General features: G+C 36.3%; 2 protein-coding genes and 1 long non-coding RNA gene across 5 annotated transcripts in view; all 3 read right to left on the reverse strand.

Annotated features, from left to right (window-relative positions):
• Positions 1-555, reverse strand: part of LOC146576146 (nuclear GTPase SLIP-GC-like) — a 28688-nt gene extending 28133 nt beyond the window's left edge. For 2 of the 3 annotated variants that reach the window (XM_085271209.1, XM_085271211.1), the window contains exon 1: positions 374-503. The gene's annotated coding sequence lies outside the window, so the exon portion shown is untranslated. The other variant, XM_085271208.1, reaches the window with a different exon arrangement.
• Positions 556-4061: 3506 nt separating this feature from the next.
• LOC146576147 (nuclear GTPase SLIP-GC-like) lies at positions 4062-14431 on the reverse strand. The gene is made up of 20 exons (XM_085272516.1): positions 14417-14431; positions 13981-14025; positions 13869-13898; positions 13766-13790; positions 13490-13579; positions 11236-11323; positions 10472-10688; positions 10159-10380; positions 9035-9241; positions 8764-8939; positions 7486-7579; positions 7318-7405; positions 7068-7189; positions 6644-6817; positions 6401-6555; positions 6172-6289; positions 5989-6097; positions 5753-5883; positions 5463-5544; positions 4062-5286 (listed from the first exon to the last, which is right to left on the reverse strand). The coding sequence occupies exons 1-20, from the start codon at positions 14429-14431 to the stop codon at positions 5201-5203; spliced, it is 2274 nt and encodes a 757-aa protein (XP_085128642.1). The 3' UTR covers positions 4062-5200.
• A 154-nt stretch (positions 14432-14585) lies between these two features.
• LOC146576148 (uncharacterized) lies at positions 14586-18442 on the reverse strand. The gene is made up of 3 exons (XR_014892220.1): positions 18311-18442; positions 15504-15568; positions 14586-15405 (listed from the first exon to the last, which is right to left on the reverse strand). It is a non-coding gene; the product is annotated as an uncharacterized LOC146576148 (long non-coding RNA).
• Between the last annotated feature and the right edge of the window lie 612 nt (positions 18443-19054).

The following is a 19054-nucleotide window of genomic DNA, read 5'->3' on the forward strand; positions in this document are numbered from 1 at the left end:
CAAACAACAGTACTGGGAAGTTGTTATAAACACAAACTGCTCGAATTGAATAATTCCCGAACGAAAGAAGGGAGAATACAAAGCATAAAGGCAAAGCACCTGCACTTCTCTTAGTGTATGCCAGAGAAACAGTAGCGGCTCCACTGTAATGCTGTCAGCCGCCCACCCAGGGCCAGACATGTTGTGAATGCACGTCAATTTAGCATTTACAGTAAAAGACTATTGTGACAGAAATAATGCTAAGACCGTGAAAAATCAAAGTTACATACCGATCAAACGGCTTCTCCCGATTCTCTGCAACTACGACCTATAAATACACCTGTTTACTGCGATGTAAAATAAACGTAAAATACGGCACAATATTAAAACATACCAGCAATCGATGGAAGGAAAACTTCAGAGGAAACAATCCGCAGGTGATCTCTACAAAAACACGAGTATCACCAAATCAACCAAAATGTAACCAATTCAATCGGAGGGAGCAGCAACATTTTTAAGACTCCTATACCTGTAACAGCTCGAGAAGGCAGGTGACGAAGACCCGGAAGCGAGGAGATGGAAGCTACGATTGAACACAGGACATCTATTTGCCTGATTTCAGTGACATCGTACCAGTATTTTTATTCTCACATAATCCCGCTTTCTTTATTTTTTTGCTCCATGTTGATAGATAGATAGATAGATAGATAGATAGATAGATAGATAGATAGATAGATAGATAGATAGATAGATAGATAGATAGATAGATAGATAGATAGATAGATAGATAGATAGATAGAATATCCACTACAGTATCCAATCCAATTATACAGTTATTGCTATTATTGTTACTACAAAAAAGAAGATTCAAAATAATTTCAAAATATCAGTTGTCATTTCACAAGTGGCACTTTTCTGTGAAATTCTATATGAAACATTTGCACTGAATCGTCTCTTACAGTGACACCTATTAGCTGTTAATGAGTAGTTAAAGCAACATTAATCTGGTGAAAGGGGTAGTCTTTGGAGATGTTTTACACAGCAAGTAAGTTATAAATGCATCAGAATTTTGAGTTTATTTTTGTTCATGATTCACTTCAATTAAATTCCAATTTAATTGAATTTATTTAGAGCTAAATCATGACAATAATTGACTTATGCATTATATTGTAAGGTAAAGAAACTACAATAATGCAACAATGCAAACAGAGAAAAATCCCAAAACCATGTGACCCATATGAGCTCCAGCAGAACCAGACTCAGGGAGGGATGGCCATCTTCCACAACTGGATGTGGTAAGAGGATGAAGATAACACAAAGACATGCTGTGGAAGAAAACCATAGATTGATAGATGTTGAAAGAGTAATGTATAAACAGATTATACGTTTCAAGGCTTGATAGTAGAGATATTGTCTGTCTCCTGAATCCAAATTGGGAGCAGGTTTCACAGAAGAGAAGCCTGAAAACTAAAGGCCTTCCTCTCATTCTACTTTTAAATACTTTAGGAACTACAAGAAGGCCTGCAGTCTGAGAAGGAAGTGCTCTAATGGGGTGCTACTGTACTATAAGGTTATTAAGATAAGGCCTGATCATTTAAGACCTTGTATGTATAGTCTGGAAGAAAGCAGTACGACATATTTGTTTAATATGCACATAGAAGGACATATACAGCTCCAAGATTCCTCACTGGAGGCCAAAGTAATGTCATCCAAAATAAGCATCTGGTTAGATACCATATTTCTAAGATTTTTAGGGCCGGGTACAATAATCTCAAGCACAGTGTAAAGTGTAAAGATAAATGTCGTCATGATAAATAGAAACTGAAACTATGGCAAATAAAAACTATGATCAATCCATTTGCATCATATTCATTTGCAGATCATTTAAGGCTAATTGAAATATTGTATTCAGGAGGAACACCTTCCTCCCTTCTGCTATTACTTTACTATATACACAGTCCCAACAAAAACAAACATTACATCATGTGACAACATGGGACAGATGTGGGAGGCATGGCAGGATAATAAGGACAAGAGCAAGTAACCAATAATGATGACATATATGGAAGACCAGAACAGTCACATGCATCGAAATAGACAATTCTCTGTTGAAATAATTAATTGTATAATGAAATATGCATTTGTAAATTCATTTTTAAAAACAAAATTGTAATTATTTTATTTATTTAAAAATTAAATAGGTAATTTCTTATTTGATAATTTAATTTAAAACAAAAACACTATTTAGAAATCAATCTTTCAAGATGAATTGTTAAACCATTAATAAATACTTCAAAAAATTTTTAACTCTCAATAAAAACCTCATTTCAAAAACTATTGAAATCCAGATGACAAAACATCTTTCAAAATCTTTAAGTAACAATTTAAAAAGGAGAAATAAGTAAATGAATTAAAATTTTGTGGAATTGATGTTTAATTTAAAGTTTTTATTAATGGATTAATTTATTTTGAAATATTGATTTTTATTACACACACACACACCTACACACACACACACACACACACACACACACACACACACACACACACACACACATATACATACTGATATGGGCAGAAGAAAACTCAAACAAAGCTCTAAAGCTATTAAGTGTCCACCCAGGCCCAGGCTGATCAAACAACTTCATCTGAGTATAAAACAAAGTGGCCCACCTCTAACAGCTGCTCAGATGGCAGCTACTATTTATAGTAGCACCATATAATGGGATTGGCCACTAATTGGTGATTAACAATACAATATGAAATATAATAATCATTCACCTACAATTCCATTCACATTGCATGTCAGTGTAAAGCTTGTTTTTGGTGTTATTTATAATTGATAAACTAGAGATTGTAATGTCCAGCATGTTAGGCTCATAACAAAGAAGGGATATGTCTGTGAAGCTTCTCAGTCATCCAGGTCATCATAGTCTAAGGAGCTTGGAAAGGAAGCTCTGTTCGAACAGAGGCAGGGGTTTATAACACCAACTGCCTGCCATCTCTAATAATGTGATTTCCTGTTGTCAGAAGGCCCAGGATGTGAGTGGCCCTTAATGCCCACTCATATCCTGCCCCATAGGGTTTGGCTTGGTTTTACAATAAGTTCGCCTGAAACCTCGGTTGATTGTGATCCACACCTGTTTTCACACCTGTCTCTTGTGATTACATAGAGGATCATTAGGGTGTCCATTGTCCCTCTTGGGGGGGGGGGGGGGGGGACTCTGGGACTCTCCACCATTTGAGCTTATCAATCGATACTTTATTTATATAGCACATTTAAAGACCAAAGGTACACCAAAGTGGTTCTCAATAGTTAAATATGAAATAAAATTAATTACATGTGAGTACGATAGTAGAGTACAAATACATTGCCAGACAAAAAAACCCCCCCAAAAAAACCGCACCAATTAACCCGGGAGTACTATGTTAAAAGAAATATTTCACTCTTGGTGTAAAAGTTAGGTAAAATCAACACAGAACTATCAACTGGGGAAAAAAAACAGTAACACAATAGGTTAAAAGTACACACAAATGTAACAAAAGCACAAAGTCCGATAAATCACTAACTAATCGAAAATGCAAGATCAAATAAATAACCTTTCAATCGTGTTTTAAAAGATTAAATAGATTCCGACGTGTGAATATCAGCTGGAAAACTGTTCCAGAGGTTAGGTGCAGCAATGGCAAAGGCACGATCCCCTCTGGTTTTCAGCTGGGACCAAGGTTGCACCAAGAGCATTTGACTCAATGATCGAAGTGCTCTCCTAGGAGTATACAGGCTGAGAAGTTCAGTTAAATAGCATGGTGCAATATTATTTACGATTTTGAATGTAAGCAATAAAATCTTAAAATTAATCCGATATTTGATGGGCAGCCAATGTAGATCAGTAAGGTTCAAGGTAAAAGAATCAAATCTTCTAGTACCAGTTAAAAGACGTACCGCTGCATTTTGGACAAGTTGTAGTTTATGTAGAAGGACAGATTGGAAGCCCAGGTAAAGGGAGTTGCAGTAGTCTAATCTTGAAGTAACGAAGGCATGGATAAGTTATGACTGAAGAAGCTTCTCGGATGAGAGGTGAAACATCTTCAAGCAACTTAGAAAAGTCCAGACGGTTTTCTTTCCAAGCTCCTTAGACAACAAAGAAGGGAATTCCACACAAACAATTTTACCATATTCATTTATTAAGCACAGTGGTAAAGCAAAAAAAGCAACAACAACTGTGTGCTTACCTATAACCTACCTACAAGTGACTGAAACTAGAAAAAACGGAAAAGCCACAAAAGGGGAAAAAAACAACAGCAAGAAAAAATAAATAAATAATTTGGGTGCCAGAAAAGCCTCAGCCTTCTTAGAGGAGGGGGAGGGTGGCAGCCATCTTAAAATTATATCACCTTACATAGGTTCCCAAACAGGTGAACTCCTTTTCTCATAATGGATGGGAAGAGCCACTAATGATGGCCTGAACAAAAAGGAAATAAAAACAGGCCCACCAAACGATAACACGACATTAAGGCCTCACAGGATGTAAAACGCATTTTTCATCATAGACCACATACAGCTCACTTCTATCACAGATGGGTCAAACCATAGAAACTCCAATTTCTGTCAATGTAAAGATGTTTAAATACACATGTATACAATGTTATAGTGATTTCATATTTCCAAAAACTGTAATGCAATGGGTTTTTGTATGTTTGTTTTGTTATGGAGCAGGATTGTTTACTAAGTTTGGATCCTAAAACTTAAAAAAAAAAAAAAGTCAAGAACCAAAGAGGAAATACATTTTTCATAACACAGGACTAAGGAACACCAAGGGAGAAATTAAGCTGTAAACCAACAAGACAACATGACTAAATGAGAGGAAGAATACAAGAAATAATCTAAACATTACACAACTCTATAATGTCATGTAATGATTTAATATGAAAAACTGTAACTCAGGGTAAGCAGATCAAGCACATAAAAAATATATTCTCAAGCTTTTTAAACAGTATCAGTCAAAATGCATAAATAGTTTTACTTAACTACTGAACAATGACAAATGGAAGATATGAATTATTTACATCTTAATATTGCTTTTAACAATCCTCACACTACACTAGTCCCTAAAATGGACTAATTGCAGCCTCTAAGATGATCAGCATATGTACTTAAAACAAATTTTAACATTTTTAAAGACAAAAAACATTGACATTTGACAGTTGATAACATTAGGATTTACAGAGTTAGTGATATTTCATCATCTGGAGTGCCTACAAGTTGATCATAATATTTCTTCACCATCTCAAGCTCTGTTGAAACATCTGAAAAACAAAATATTTTTTGAATTGTTTCCCCCCAGAGTGACACACATATGTGTGAATGAGTAATCAGTTATTTATTCATTTATTTTTTTAAAGATAAATATATAGACAAGACTGCAAAGATAAAGAGGGAAGGGAAACAATTTGAACCAATGTAATTACATCAAACTGTTTACCTGGGAGTAAGCACTCTCCAGCTTTGAATGAAAGTCCAATAGATTCCTTCATAGTTTTCTCCAGAGTCTCCAAGACGTATACCTAATTTAAAATTTTAAAGTTTTTCATCACTTACCACAGACTAAGATACTGTGTTAAAGTTGTATTTAGAAGGTTCTCAGACTGGATGAAAAATATGAATGGAAACAACCATTTTTGTATAAGGCTAATCCAGTTAAATACAGAAAAAGGCTTCAGGTGAGTTATGAGAAAATATGTTCATCATAATTCTTTATAAAACATGACAAACCATCAAATCGTGCAACTTCTCCAACATGGTGTTTTTTGCCTGCTCAAACATGTCCTTCTTTGAGTGCACGTGGTTCTCAATAGTCTCCCTCATGTTGTACAGCGTGCCTTCTCCTGTAAATGCTAAAGCCTCTACAAAAAGACAGAAAACTCTTCAGACTTTTCATGCCAAATAATTCTAAAAAATAAAATATCTGTTTCACTGCCAAGTTGTGAATCTCTGATTTTATTTCTTACTCTTGTAGCCTTCTTCCATAATGTTCTCAATCGTCTCTGTCAGACTGCTGTAGACATTTTTCTTCTGTTTCTGGATGATTCTGCTCAGTCTTGCCTTAATATTTTCTTCCTTACAGACAAACATGAAATAAGGATGAACTTTACCATCAGTCCATTGATAGACAGTAAAGTTTCACTTCTTACCTCTGTCTTGAGAAATCTGAGTTGCAGTTCAGCATTTTGGTACTTTTCAATCAGAGAATCAATGTCAAGTGAAAATGTCTTGATGACTCCATTGAATGCTCCACAAGTTACTTCATTTCTAAAACATGTAAACATTGTAGATCATAATGGCTTAACTGGCAAGTTTATATGTTATAAATTACATATCTTGAATGATATTATGTGACTGTTTAGAACATGTTTTTATTACGGGAAGGTCTTTCTGAATTCTGCACCAATGCTGTCAATCAGACAGGAAGCCAACTTCATATTAAGGTTTATTGGTTTCCCTTTTTTTGGTTTGTAGATGCCACCATTCTCAACGACACACTTCGGTAAATTGTAAAAAGCACCACCATTCTTTCCCTGAAACACAAAAGAAAACTCAGAATTATTGCATTTTACATTGTCATGCAAAATCTGTATGTATTTTAACTATGATTAAACTACATACATCATACAAGAAGTTCTTGAGTTTTTCTCCATATGAACGTTTGGATTTCTCAACACCATCATCAAGACATTTTTTTAAAGCCGTATAGGCGTCTTCCATTTCTTTTCTGACATTATCAAGTTGGAGGCTCATGTTTATCTCAAGTTCTTCACACACCTCGCCTTTTTTACTATTCTGAAAAATATTTTTATTAGTAAAACCATAAAAACTACTTGTTGTTGTTTCTTAATGAAATTCAGTTGGTTTAAAAAGTCACTCTCCTGTAATACGGACCTAAGAAGCAAAATAGAACAGCAAACCTACACGAATCAATCAAATAATAACTCATAAATTAGTAACAAAAACCAATAAAAGAAACACAAATACATATGAGAAATCCAAACATTTAAGAGAATATTATTTTGTATCTTTTACTTGACCTTACCACTCCTCTGGAGTTGGCGCCTTGAATCAAAGACAGAATCCCGTGAGCTCCCTTCACATAGTTTACCGTCTCTGAGTGACAGTCATTGAGATCTTGCAAAAATCTCTGAAGTTTGGTTATTTCTGTTTCAAGGACATACATACATAGTTTAATTAAAATTAAACAATTCTTCTTTCAATCAAAGCAAACTGAAAAAACATTAGCATTCTAGCTATGCATGTTATGTTTACATAAAGGAGACTTCACCTACCAGTATCTTCTGGACTTAAGTAGTTTTCTTTTAGGAACTCTTTGGAGCTCACTGTGAACACTTTGAAAGTGTCGTCAGTGAAGTGTTTCTAGGGAAAAATGTGATTTCAATTTAATGCAAATGTGGAGAGAGTTTGCATTAGACTCTCTGTCGGACTATAAAATTCACCTTAATCTTGCTTTGCTTGTTGAATTCTATCTTTATTGCATCCTTGGCTTGCACATTTCTTTCAGTTAGTAGATCATGGAAATCAGCTGACGAACTAAAAAAAGGGGGGTAACACACACACACACACACACACACACACACACACACACACACACACACACACACACACACACACACACAAAGAAATATACTTGTCTCAATGGCAATAACCCACCAACAGACTAATGAGGTACCTTCCTTAAGACTGTAATGGATATTTGAGAAAAAAGTGATACAAATCAAGAATGTTTGTGATAATGGAAAATAAGTGACAGGAAGACAGTGGGAGAAACAGGAAGTCTACTTCAGAGTCGGAAGCTCCTGCAGAGTTAAGTTGACGGTGAATATCTGAGATTTTACGGGTGAAAAAAAGAGATAAGAGAATTACAAAAGTCAGCAGAATACATATGGGAGGAGAATATGTCTCGAGTTTTTGTAATTTTACTGAACAATGAAAAGAGAGACCTGGAGTTACCTTCATTAGAACTGATTAAACCAAAGTAGTATGCGAATTTGGCTGAAACAATGCAGTCCTTATAGAACAAAACATGATCATTATACATTTCTTTATGTATAGCAAGTCCAGTTTTCTTGAATAGACGTTCGAGTTGGCGTCCTTTAGCTTTAAGATGACGCAGGTTGGGGGTAAACCATAGTGCTGAATGGGAAAATGAGACAGTTCGATGTTTAAGTGGAGCAAATATGTTACGAAGGTTATGAAGGTTGACATTATAATGAGAAACAAGTTCATGAGGGGTTGAGGAGCTGTGAATAGATGGAAGGTCATGGATGGCAGATCTCTCTGGAAAGAGGGATTTTGTCATTGTCCATATGAATATTGAAGTAGGCAAGAAGTCACTTGGATAAGTGATGAAATATTTCTCCCACAAAACGCTACATCCAGATGAACAGATTCAACTTTTGGAGACATGATCTAGATGGATTATGATTTGTTCGGAAGTTTCCTATAATCTCATAGATTTTGTACCCATACATAAAGCTGCCTTGCCTGCGTCACTCTCAAATAACTCAATTTCCTTCTGACCAGGCAATTCTCTTTTCATTACTCAGTGCACCTTATTTAGTAAACTTTATAAAATTGTCTCAGCATCTGAGACTCCTTTTGACCTAAATGTTCTGCATTAATAAAGCCAAACCCTTTGCTTCACTCTTTGTCTAGCCTGGGTTGATCTTCTATGGAAACACCCTGCAGCTGATCAGCATGGGAAATTTACTTACAGATCATCTGAGTCATCAAGAAGATCAGACTTGGTGCAGATAAAGTGAATTTGCTGACATTCGCCACCATTTCCAATCAGACTACTGACACTGTCCAGGATCTCCCAGGCCTCTTTCTCTGACGTTGCACGATTAATTTCAGTCACAATCCACACAGTAGAACAATTTCCAAGTATCTGAAAGGAGAATAACATCATCGTCTCAATGCTTCATCAAAAGATGACATTACTGTTTGCACAGAATAAAGCAAAGAGCAGTAAATGTGAATTACCCCTTTCCACATCTGATCTCTGCACTTGTTACGGTCGCCATTTCCAGGAAGGTCCACAAGTGTGACATGCTGGAGAAAAGGATTGTTTGGCAACCTGACAGTCACACACTTCACCAGTGGCCAAAACCACTTTTTTCCTTCATTACCTTCTCCTTGTTTTGAATCACTTCTTGTGTATTTGACACATTCTGCAGAGAGTTCATCAGCCTGCAATAAATAACAAAAATAAAGCAATGCAAGACAGTTTTACTTCAATCCTACACTGCAAGTGTGTTACAGATTGCTTTAAAGAATTACAGTGCCATGAAAGATGACAAAAAAGCAATTAACTAGTCTCAGTAAAAGTTTGCATGAGTCATTAATTTTAGATTTAAATGTGATCAGCAGACCTGTTTTATATCCGTGTGGAATAGTTTTCTATAGGAGATTGCTGCAAAAAGTGCAGCCTTACCTAATGCCCACCCTACTGTTACTCATTTTATATTAAGACTTAAAATCTAGTTGGTATGGTGAGTAACCTTCAGTAACAGTAATAAATCACTGTGTTGCACATAGTGAAATCACCCAAGAATCAAACTGTTAAATGGTGTAATTTAACCCTTAGATACTGTTCAGATCAAAAGTCACATTTAACAGCAGTAAAATCTTGAAATTTGATGACTTTTCCTAAAATGACTGACACACACACACACACACACACACACACACACACACACACACACACACACACACACACCCCTTGAATTTTGAACCAACTTTTCAAATATAAACAGTGTTTAAAATGACTGATCCATCCATTCATTCTCTTCAACTTTCTAATTTAGGGTCTCAAAGGGGGCTGCAACCTCTCCAGTTGCCATATGGAGACAGTTGGGGTATACCTGGAACAGGTTGCCTGTCTGTCACAGGCCTAAAAAGAAAATATGTCTGAAAATGACAGATAATATAACAAAATAGAACAGATTAATTTTTTTTTGTTAGTGGACAATTGTCTCATACACCTCTTACTGTAGGTTGCACAGTTCCTAAATTACTGAAACCAAATACTATACTTAATAACAGCAAATTTATACAATTTTAACACATCACACTTCCTGTTTAGTAATAGAGCGGTGATGTCTTACTGATTCACATGACAAAATCTTCCTCCTGCTTTGGGGAAATTCTGGAATTTCTCTGAAATATTTTCCATCCATAAGATCTTCAAAAGACTTTCCTTTCCATTCTTCTCCATAGAGCGCTGAAAACTTTTCACTGATGTCATGATAGTCATTATCAACATCCATTTCACAGTCTTCATTATCCCCAATAAATTGATGAGATGACCACAACTCATCTTTCCACTCCTTAAAAACAAAAATGCTTCTCAGTTTTATTAAAAGGGCCTAAACCCAGAAAAATAAGATATTATATTTCTGCAGCTAAAACTAATTTTACCTCTGGTGTGATGAACTCAATGTCTGCCTCATACTTAGAGCCTTGCATGTTAGCCTCCACTTTGATCATGACTGAGGTGCATGCACTGACACTTCCAGAAGGCAAAAGGTTCTTCTCTTCAATGATGGCATTTATCAGAGAACTCTTTCCAGCCCCAGTTTTACCAAAGACACCAACCAGCTCCCTCTTGTCTGTCTCCAAATCCCTAATTTTTTTCCTGTTAAATGAGAGGAAGAGTTAAATTTTTACCTCTAATTTGTGGATACCAGAAACAGCAAATAAAAGTAGCTGTACTATACAGACTTACCAGAAATTCACAAGAATAAAAGTCTGGCAGAAGTAAATCAAACCCAAGTGAGACTAACTGTGATCCACACTTAAAGCATTGGAAGAATTCATTTTCTGTTTTAACCCGTCTGTCAGCAATACAACTTTAAAGTAACTAATAAAGTAAGTAATAGTAAAAATACTTCACCAGTCAAGAAATACATTGGTGAATACTAGCACAAAATGTAGGTTCATGTAGGCTCAGCAAAAAGAAAACTGTTATTTCTTGTAATGAACATCCCCCAACAATAAAAGACAGCTCATGTGCTCCCAAACAATGGAGGTCTTGAGTCTTACAAATTAAATAAGGAATGAATGTCCATGTTACTATGATTATTTATGATTCTAGAATCACTTGCTAGCAAACAAACAAACAAACATGGCTTTCTAACATGGCTATACAGACACAACAAAGAATACGGAAACTTAATACTCACTTCAGGAAAGCACTGAGCTTGTCTTTTTCGTGTAGTCTGGCATGGACGAATTTCATTATGTTTTTTACATCAGACAGCACGATTGCTTCTGTAAGCAAAGAAGTAAATAATTATTTAGCAGGAGCTATAAACCAGTGAAACCATCCCAATGATCCTTTCTCTGAGTCCTTTCTGAATGACCATCTCACCATATCACTAATTTCTCACTCCACTCTCACTTGTGAACAGGACCCAAAGACATATTTTACTCGAAGCAAAAGTGCTTTCCTGAGTGGCCACTCCATTCTTTTCTCACAGGATAAAATACCTTCTCGAATTCCAAAAACCCCAAATAGATTGGTTTGGAAAACTCCCGTGCAACCTCAAATATCTCTGACAGCATAAAATGATGGTACAGTGTTTTGTGATGACTACGAATGCTGCATTTTCATTCCTGACTCAAAAGGTTCATCTAATAGCTGGACTCTCCTCTGCACTGGCAGTTCGGAGTTTTTCGTTCAGCTACTGCCAGATCTACATTCCACTTGGCCTATCAGTAACTGCCAGCTGATTCTCGAGCCCCACAAGCTCAAAACCATGAGTGACAGGATTCCTCCCCAAACCTGATCCCTCCACCTTCAGTGCCCACCAGGGCTTGACTGGTAATCTGGCATACCAGACATTTGCCTGTTTTGCCAATGTGCTTTTAGACCAATGACTGCTGTGGACCATCCACACAAACACTGACAGCTGCCTATTCATTAATTAACTGCTATCATTAACTGACACTGTTTTACCCAATCAAATCGCTTAACACAACCAGGCCCTCTCCACCTTTGCTGTGCACTCACACACCTTGTAGAACAGAGTTTATTGTGGAAGAAGTGGTGAAAAGATGAACCTGAAAAGCTAAGAGAGAAAAAGAAAAAAAATCCACTTACAATAAATGCAACAAAATATGTCAAGGTAACTGACACGTTAGCAGCTGCGCCATCAACGGTGGTACCAACAACAACACCGACACCAACAAGTAACAAGCCCTCACACTCACAGGAGGCTGATGTTACTAGCATCAGCAAAGGAGAAGTACAGGAGGGACAGAAGTCCACAAAAGAGCGAGGAAGGGATGGAGAAAGGTGACATTACCACGGTAAGAAAATAGATGAAAGGACATAATTCGGGAGAAATTCAAGGATTCCGGTAAAATGAATGGCTACTTTGATGATATGCCACCTAATCTCTAAACTGCGGCTTTTAATTGTCACATGTTACATTGCAGTGCAACTAAGATATGCTAACCAAACAACAGCTGTACATCTAGCATCTAGACTAATTATAAAGCAACAAGTATCTCATTGTTCCAGCAACCAAGAGAAGTAACTGCTACCACAACTCAAGACTGATGCTGTATAACACAAATGCTATGGTATTGGTGGGACAGGTCACGTCAGGTCAGAGGGGATTTTATGATCACCAGATCTCACAGAGCTCCAAGAATAACAGGTGTATTCAAGGGATTGAGTACGAGAGCAGCTGAGCTTAAAGAAAAGATTGTGGCTACGCTGAAAACCTGGATCCTCCATGGTTGATTACCAAGAGTATAAGACGTATCCTCTGACAGTCTACTAGAAGAAGTGCATGCCAAGGTCAAGGCAGCACAGAGGGAAGTTAGCCAATTATTAGAGCTGCAGAAAGGTGTGATGAAGAAAGGGATGCTTAAAAAGTATAGCAAGCTACCCATGCCCAAGGCCTTATAAACTGCTAGGCAAAGACTCATAGCCTTCACTAATCACCTGAAGAGGTACACCAGAGAAAGAGAGGCCAGGAGACAGTCAGGACCCATTAACCAACCCATGGGCTGGAACTGGGGAAATATGAGTAACTCGGCCCTGCCAACCACATCTCACTAAGCTATTGGAGTAGTTCAGCTCCTGCCAGTCTCAGCAAGAGTAACTCCGGTTTTGAACACTCCAGCCCCCTTCAAGATGACTGGTTCTGAGCTCATGGTGTCTTGTAGTAAGCCCAGCTAAGTCAGGCTCCTCGGCTCCAATGTTAGTCAATACAAAATGTAATACAAAGAGGAAAAATGTTTGAACATTATGTATCATGCTCATAATATGGGAACTTGGCAAAAACATTAAATATTTAATTATGGTATATGTGGCATGCGAGCCGTTGCCTCTTAAAAATTCTATTTTATTAACATACTTTTACACCAATAAACCAATGAAAAAAATGCCATTTTTGTTAAATGGCATTGTTTATAGAGAAATACCCAAGTATGGTCTTGGTTGGGAGCTACGTTGTCGTTTAGCTGGTGGTTGCAACTTGCTGGACTCGTCTGGATGTTCAAACCTTCTCTTTCCTAATTGAATAAAAATAAAATAAAATAAAAATAAAAATGTACAAATAAATAATTTTAAATGGGATTTGCTCAGGAGTGAAATTTAATACTCAAACTGACTGGTATTATTCTGTCCAAGTGAAAACACTGTTGTCTTGAAAATACTGCTAATACTTGTAATATAGGTAATAAAGGCATACATCTTACCTTTATCACTTGTGGATGCCAAAACCTGGGGATCAATGTACATATTTAATGCATGAAAAATTATGTAATCAAATATAGGAATTTAATTATATATAAATCTTACCTGATCTATATCAGGTGCTTCTTTTTGCTCCTGTTAATAGTGCAAAGTAACTGAAACACTGTAATTGCTATTATTGATCTTGGCCATTTAAATGAAATTGTATTTAACTTACTTGAACAGACAAATTGACTGTTTCCTGATTTATGTTTTGTTCTTCCTAGTAAGAACAAAAAATTCCAGGTAAATAGTTTTGTGTTAATGTGTGTTTGCATATACTAATCCAATTCTAATATAAATTCACAGAAATTGAGATTTATCAGACCAAATATAACAATATGCAAAATAACTTTAGAAATAAACTGACTGAGAACCTTCACAGACAACTTTAGAAATACTAATTACATGCAGTACAATTACTTTTTAAAATTTATTTATTTATTTATTTCTGTGTCTGTCCCGTTTGGTTCTTTAGCTGTCAGAATTGTTGTCTGAAGGCCAACAAAGATACCCAACGGATTTACTTTACCAAGTGGATCATCACAGCTTTGCCGTATTGGTCCATTTGATCAACATTTGTTATTATTATTTATTTTATTTTCAGTTGTTACAGATGGGACAGACATGGTTAGGGGATAGGAAAGGCAGGAAGAAAGATGAAAGAAAAGAAAAACAGAATGGAAGAGGGACAGTGCGAAAGGGTACTTAAAAACAAAAACAAAAATCTCGCTGATCACCTATTAAGAGAAAACAAGCAAAAAAAGAGAGCAGCATAATAAACACAACACAAGTACAATTACCTTTAACTGCTTTAATTTCTGCTTGAACGTTAATCTTGGTCCAACTTTTGGAATCAACTTATCAATGAGTTCATCATTAAGTTCATATAAACTTTCCTGTGTAATTTCTTCATCTGTAATTAAAATTTAAAATCTTAGTAATGCAGAAGTGCAAATCATTTTAAAATTACTACACATATGCATATGATGAAGGAGAGTTTAGTTATTGACACAGCTGTTAAAGTGTAATTTGCCCTCACAGGGGCAATTTAATACATTGGCTCTTTGAATTGAAGGCATGTCATTTGTGTTTTCTTTTATTAATTTATATTTTACTTTTCTCTGTTAAATTAACAACCTACAAGATGCTACAGAAAAGTAACTATCATAACTATTATCGAGATTTGTATAAAATGTACCAATGTGTTGCCGTTGGTGCATATGTACTACTCCAGTACAGTAGGAAAATTACCTGCTTTGCTGCTCAACAAAGTTGCAGCATTTATGTCTACACTAACAGATTCTTTTTCAGTATTCATTGGCTACTCTCTTGCTACAAGTTGTTGCCGCAGTGGGTGGCTCCAAATGCTTCATTAGGCAATATGCTCTTCCTGATACAGACCCAAATCTCCAGCTGGAAACAATCCAGTGACCTTTCGCTTGCCAAATTGTCATGTTAAACATCACATTATTATTGTACAAAATCTGTGCTCATCAGTGATGCATAGGTATACCTTACCTTCAAATTTATCCATCCACTTTTGTAGATCCCATTCAGTCAGTTTGTTTCTCACAAAATCATCCATGACCACAAAGAAAAACTGAAAGATAAATTGTAATTTCTAATCAAACAACAAAATGGCTAGGAATAGGCAGATATATAAACAATACGTTTAGAGCAAAAGTTCAAATAGTTTACCTGCTATTGAAGATGCGGTAGAAAAGGTTCTTTCAGAGAGGGTGAAGTCAGCCAGAAGGCATAGACTGGGAACAGTCAGGAACAAAAACAAAAAAGGAGAAGTCCAACAATAAGTAGAAGTTTTAAAAACAAAAGTCGATTAAGGTAAAAAAAAAAAAAAAAAAAAAAAAGCAAAAAAGGAAGAGAAGGTAAGTAGAACAAAAGGAGGTGAGTGGAACCAGATCTGAACATAAACAGATGCTAGTCAGAGGATGAGTAAGGGTAAGTGCGAAAAGGTGGAAGAGCTAGTGTTATTGCAGAGGTGCCGGAAGTGGCTGGATGTTTGACTATAGGATCTTAGTGGACATGTAAAAATAAGGAGTGAGTGAAAGACTAAATATTGAAACACTGACATTTAGTTTTGTTTGAATGTGGGAAAAAACCCAGCTAGGAAAAATGTAAAAGGAATAACGTTGGTAAACAAATACATAAAGACAAAACAAAACTAACAGCAACTGTTAGGTATGACAAGCAAATGTGTTCTTTGAAAACACTCAGATTCTTTACCATTTTGTCAGAATGTCAACACAATTTTGATAAAACAGCACAAAAAGAGTCTGGGTTTACTTCCAAAGCTATGTTTAAAATAAAAATTTATATAAATAAACACCAAACTTAAAAAAAAACAACTTTCCAAAAGGAAGTTCTCTGAAGAATAAACATAAATGACATGACGCAGATTTGTTCTATGTCTTCAGTATTTATGTATTTATGTTATTCATCTATGTTTATGTTATTTACAAGGTCAGAAAGGCTGCAGGAAGCAAGATTGATTGAATGAGTGATGAAACAGCATGGCAAGATTGTTTTCATAATGCATATACAATTTCGCCTAATACAAAACTTTCCAAAAGATGCAAGAATATATGCATTTACCAACAGTTTTGCTGTATCATAACTGGGTAAAACTTTAACCTTATTAAAACGGCCTTGATTAACTATGATGTGTTTTTGTCCTAAGTAACATTATCAGTGTTTTTAATGACACTGAAGGTAATCTATTCAGCAGCTGCACTGAATCCATGAAATAGTCACAGGTCAATATTAGTAAAGCTGCTACTTAAACCTGAGACTCAAAAAGACAAGATTTTGAGTTCCCCATCCCTGTCTTGCACACACACTATGGTGCAGTTTAAACCAGAGGTCCATAAATAATCAAGGCACATGGAAGGTCCCACCACTAAGGCATCCAGTCACTTCCACTTTATTGCATCAGCCCCTGATAAAAGGAAACAAGTTATTAATTTATATAAAATATTCATCTAAAAAAAAAAAGCCTCTGTGGTTAACCCTACTGCAGAAACACTGGTGCAGCTGCAGCTAGAAAACGGAGAGAGGGCCTATGTAACTACAGGGGTCCAACAAAGAATGGCCACGCATCATACTGATGTCTTCGGTAATTTATTTTTCTCTCTCTCTCACTCTTATTGTCTTCAGACACCATGAAAACTGAAGAAACACAAAGTTTACAACATAAATGCTTTGAGCTTATCAGTCTCTCATATCAGTGTCCATAAACAGTCTTGTGCAAGCAGAACAGAAAAAATGCATAATAATGGATATCACAAAAATGTCCTCTCATTACCAGTGTAGAACACATATGCAACATTATACAAACAATATACATGAAACCATACCATGTGCACCTCTTGGACCACATGCAGAATAACATTAACGTTGAGGCTGTAGATGCATCTGTAGCCATGTATCCATGCTAGCTCCACAATGCCATGGTTGTGCTCTCAACCAAACTCTGGTCATGTGACAAACTCTACCTCATACAAACTTTACAGCACTTTACATATTTAACAAACCCATATTTTGTAATCACATATTTTTGAAATGTTTTTTTTTTATTAATGTTAGACTTTTATCATCTTATCTTGTAAATAAATGAACTAAATTAAGCATGAATCTATCACAGAAACATGAAATAACCAACTTTATTTGAACTGTCTCAGGGACAGTTACAGCCTACTTCCAATGGTGTAACACAGTCCTGATCAAAAGTTTAAGACCACTTGAAAAATGGCACAAAAAAAAATCATATTTTGTATGGTTGGATCTTAACAAGGTTCCAACTGGAGCTCGAACATGCAAAAAGAAGAAATGGGAGTGAAACAAAACATTTTTAGAAGGTTATTGAAAACAACGCTTAAACTGAAACAGGCTGTTTTACAGTTGATCAAAAGTTTAGGACCACACCTCCAAAAAACCCAGTAAACACCCAAATAGAAGTGTTATTGTTGATCACTTCAAAAATTAATATTAATTGTTATATATTCAAACTGCTCGAAATGAATAATTCAATACATCAAAAACACATTAACAGGCTTCCATATGCTCTACATACGGCTTAAAGGCTATTCTAAAATCTTAAACCAGAGCAATGCACAAAGATCAAACGATCAAGATCAAATCACTGCCCAGACAGTTACTGAAATGGGAAGAATAAAATCCGAACGAAAGAAGGGAGAAAACAAAGCATAAAGGCAAAGCAGCAGCACTTCTGTAAGTGTAAGCCAGAGAAACAGTAGCGGCGCCACTGTAATGCTATCAGCCGCCCACCCACATGCTGTGAATGCACGGTAAAATTAGCATTTACAGTAAAAAGACGATTGTGACAGAAATAAAGCTAAGACCGTGAAAAATCAAAGTTACAAACGGCGTCTTCCAGTTCTCAGAATGGAGGTTTCTGCAGCTACGACCTATAAACACACCTGTTTACTGCGAAGTAAAATCATTAAATGCACAGAATTAAAACATACCAGCAATCGGTGGAGGGAAAACTTCAGAGGAAACAATCCGCAGGTGATCTATACAAAAACATGAGTAGCACCAATCAACAAAAATGTAACCAATTCAGTCGGAGGGAGCAGAAAAATTTACACGACTTCTACCTGTAACAGCTCCAGAAGGCAGGTGACGAAGACCCGGATGTATACAGCAACAGGTGAGCTAGTGAGGGATGCTTAGATGGAAGGGCGTCTAATTCGTGATATCGTACCAGTAGCTTTATTCTGAAATAATCCCCCTTCCTTTAATTTTGTGCCGGAGACTGACGAGGTACAACAGGTCCGGGGGTGGGGGGATATAAACCACATATTTGTTTAATATTCACATTGACGGACATAACTTCAAGATTTGACGCAAAAGTAATGTCATCCAGAGTAATAGATAGTCTCGAGGACAAGTGTAAAAATAAATGTCTTCGAAGACATTTATTTTTACATTTATTTACATTTATTTTACACAAATAGAAACTGAAACTCTGGCAAGTAAAAACTATGATCAAGCCATTTGCATCACATTCATTTGCAAATCGTGTAAGGCTAATTCAAATACTTCATTCAGGAGGAACGCCCTCCTCCCTGCCATCATTGCTTTACGCACAGTCACAACAAAAACAAACATTACATTTGACAACACGGGGCAGACGTGTGTGCGTGTGTGTGTTGCGAGAGCAAGAAACCAATGATGTCAATACGAAGGACCAGAAGAGTCAAGTGCAT

Source organism: Mchenga conophoros, linkage group LG4 (genome assembly GCF_057382185.1).
Source record: "Mchenga conophoros isolate Kocher_MC1m ecotype Shallow Benthic linkage group LG4, M_conophoros_male_GT1.1, whole genome shotgun sequence".
In the NCBI taxonomy this organism is placed as follows: domain Eukaryota; kingdom Metazoa; phylum Chordata; class Actinopteri; order Cichliformes; family Cichlidae; genus Mchenga; species Mchenga conophoros.

Excerpts from the sequence above, each read along its gene's own strand:
- LOC146576147 (XM_085272516.1), bottom strand. Across the intron at positions 10,381-10,471 it reads TTGAGTTCATCACACCAGAG|GAGTGGAAAGATGAGTTGTG; the intron begins GTAAAATTAGTT and ends TTTGTTTTTAAG. Across the intron at positions 5,287-5,462 it reads TGGAGAGTGCTTACTCCCAG|ATGTTTCAACAGAGCTTGAG; the intron begins GTAAACAGTTTG and ends TTTGTTTTTCAG.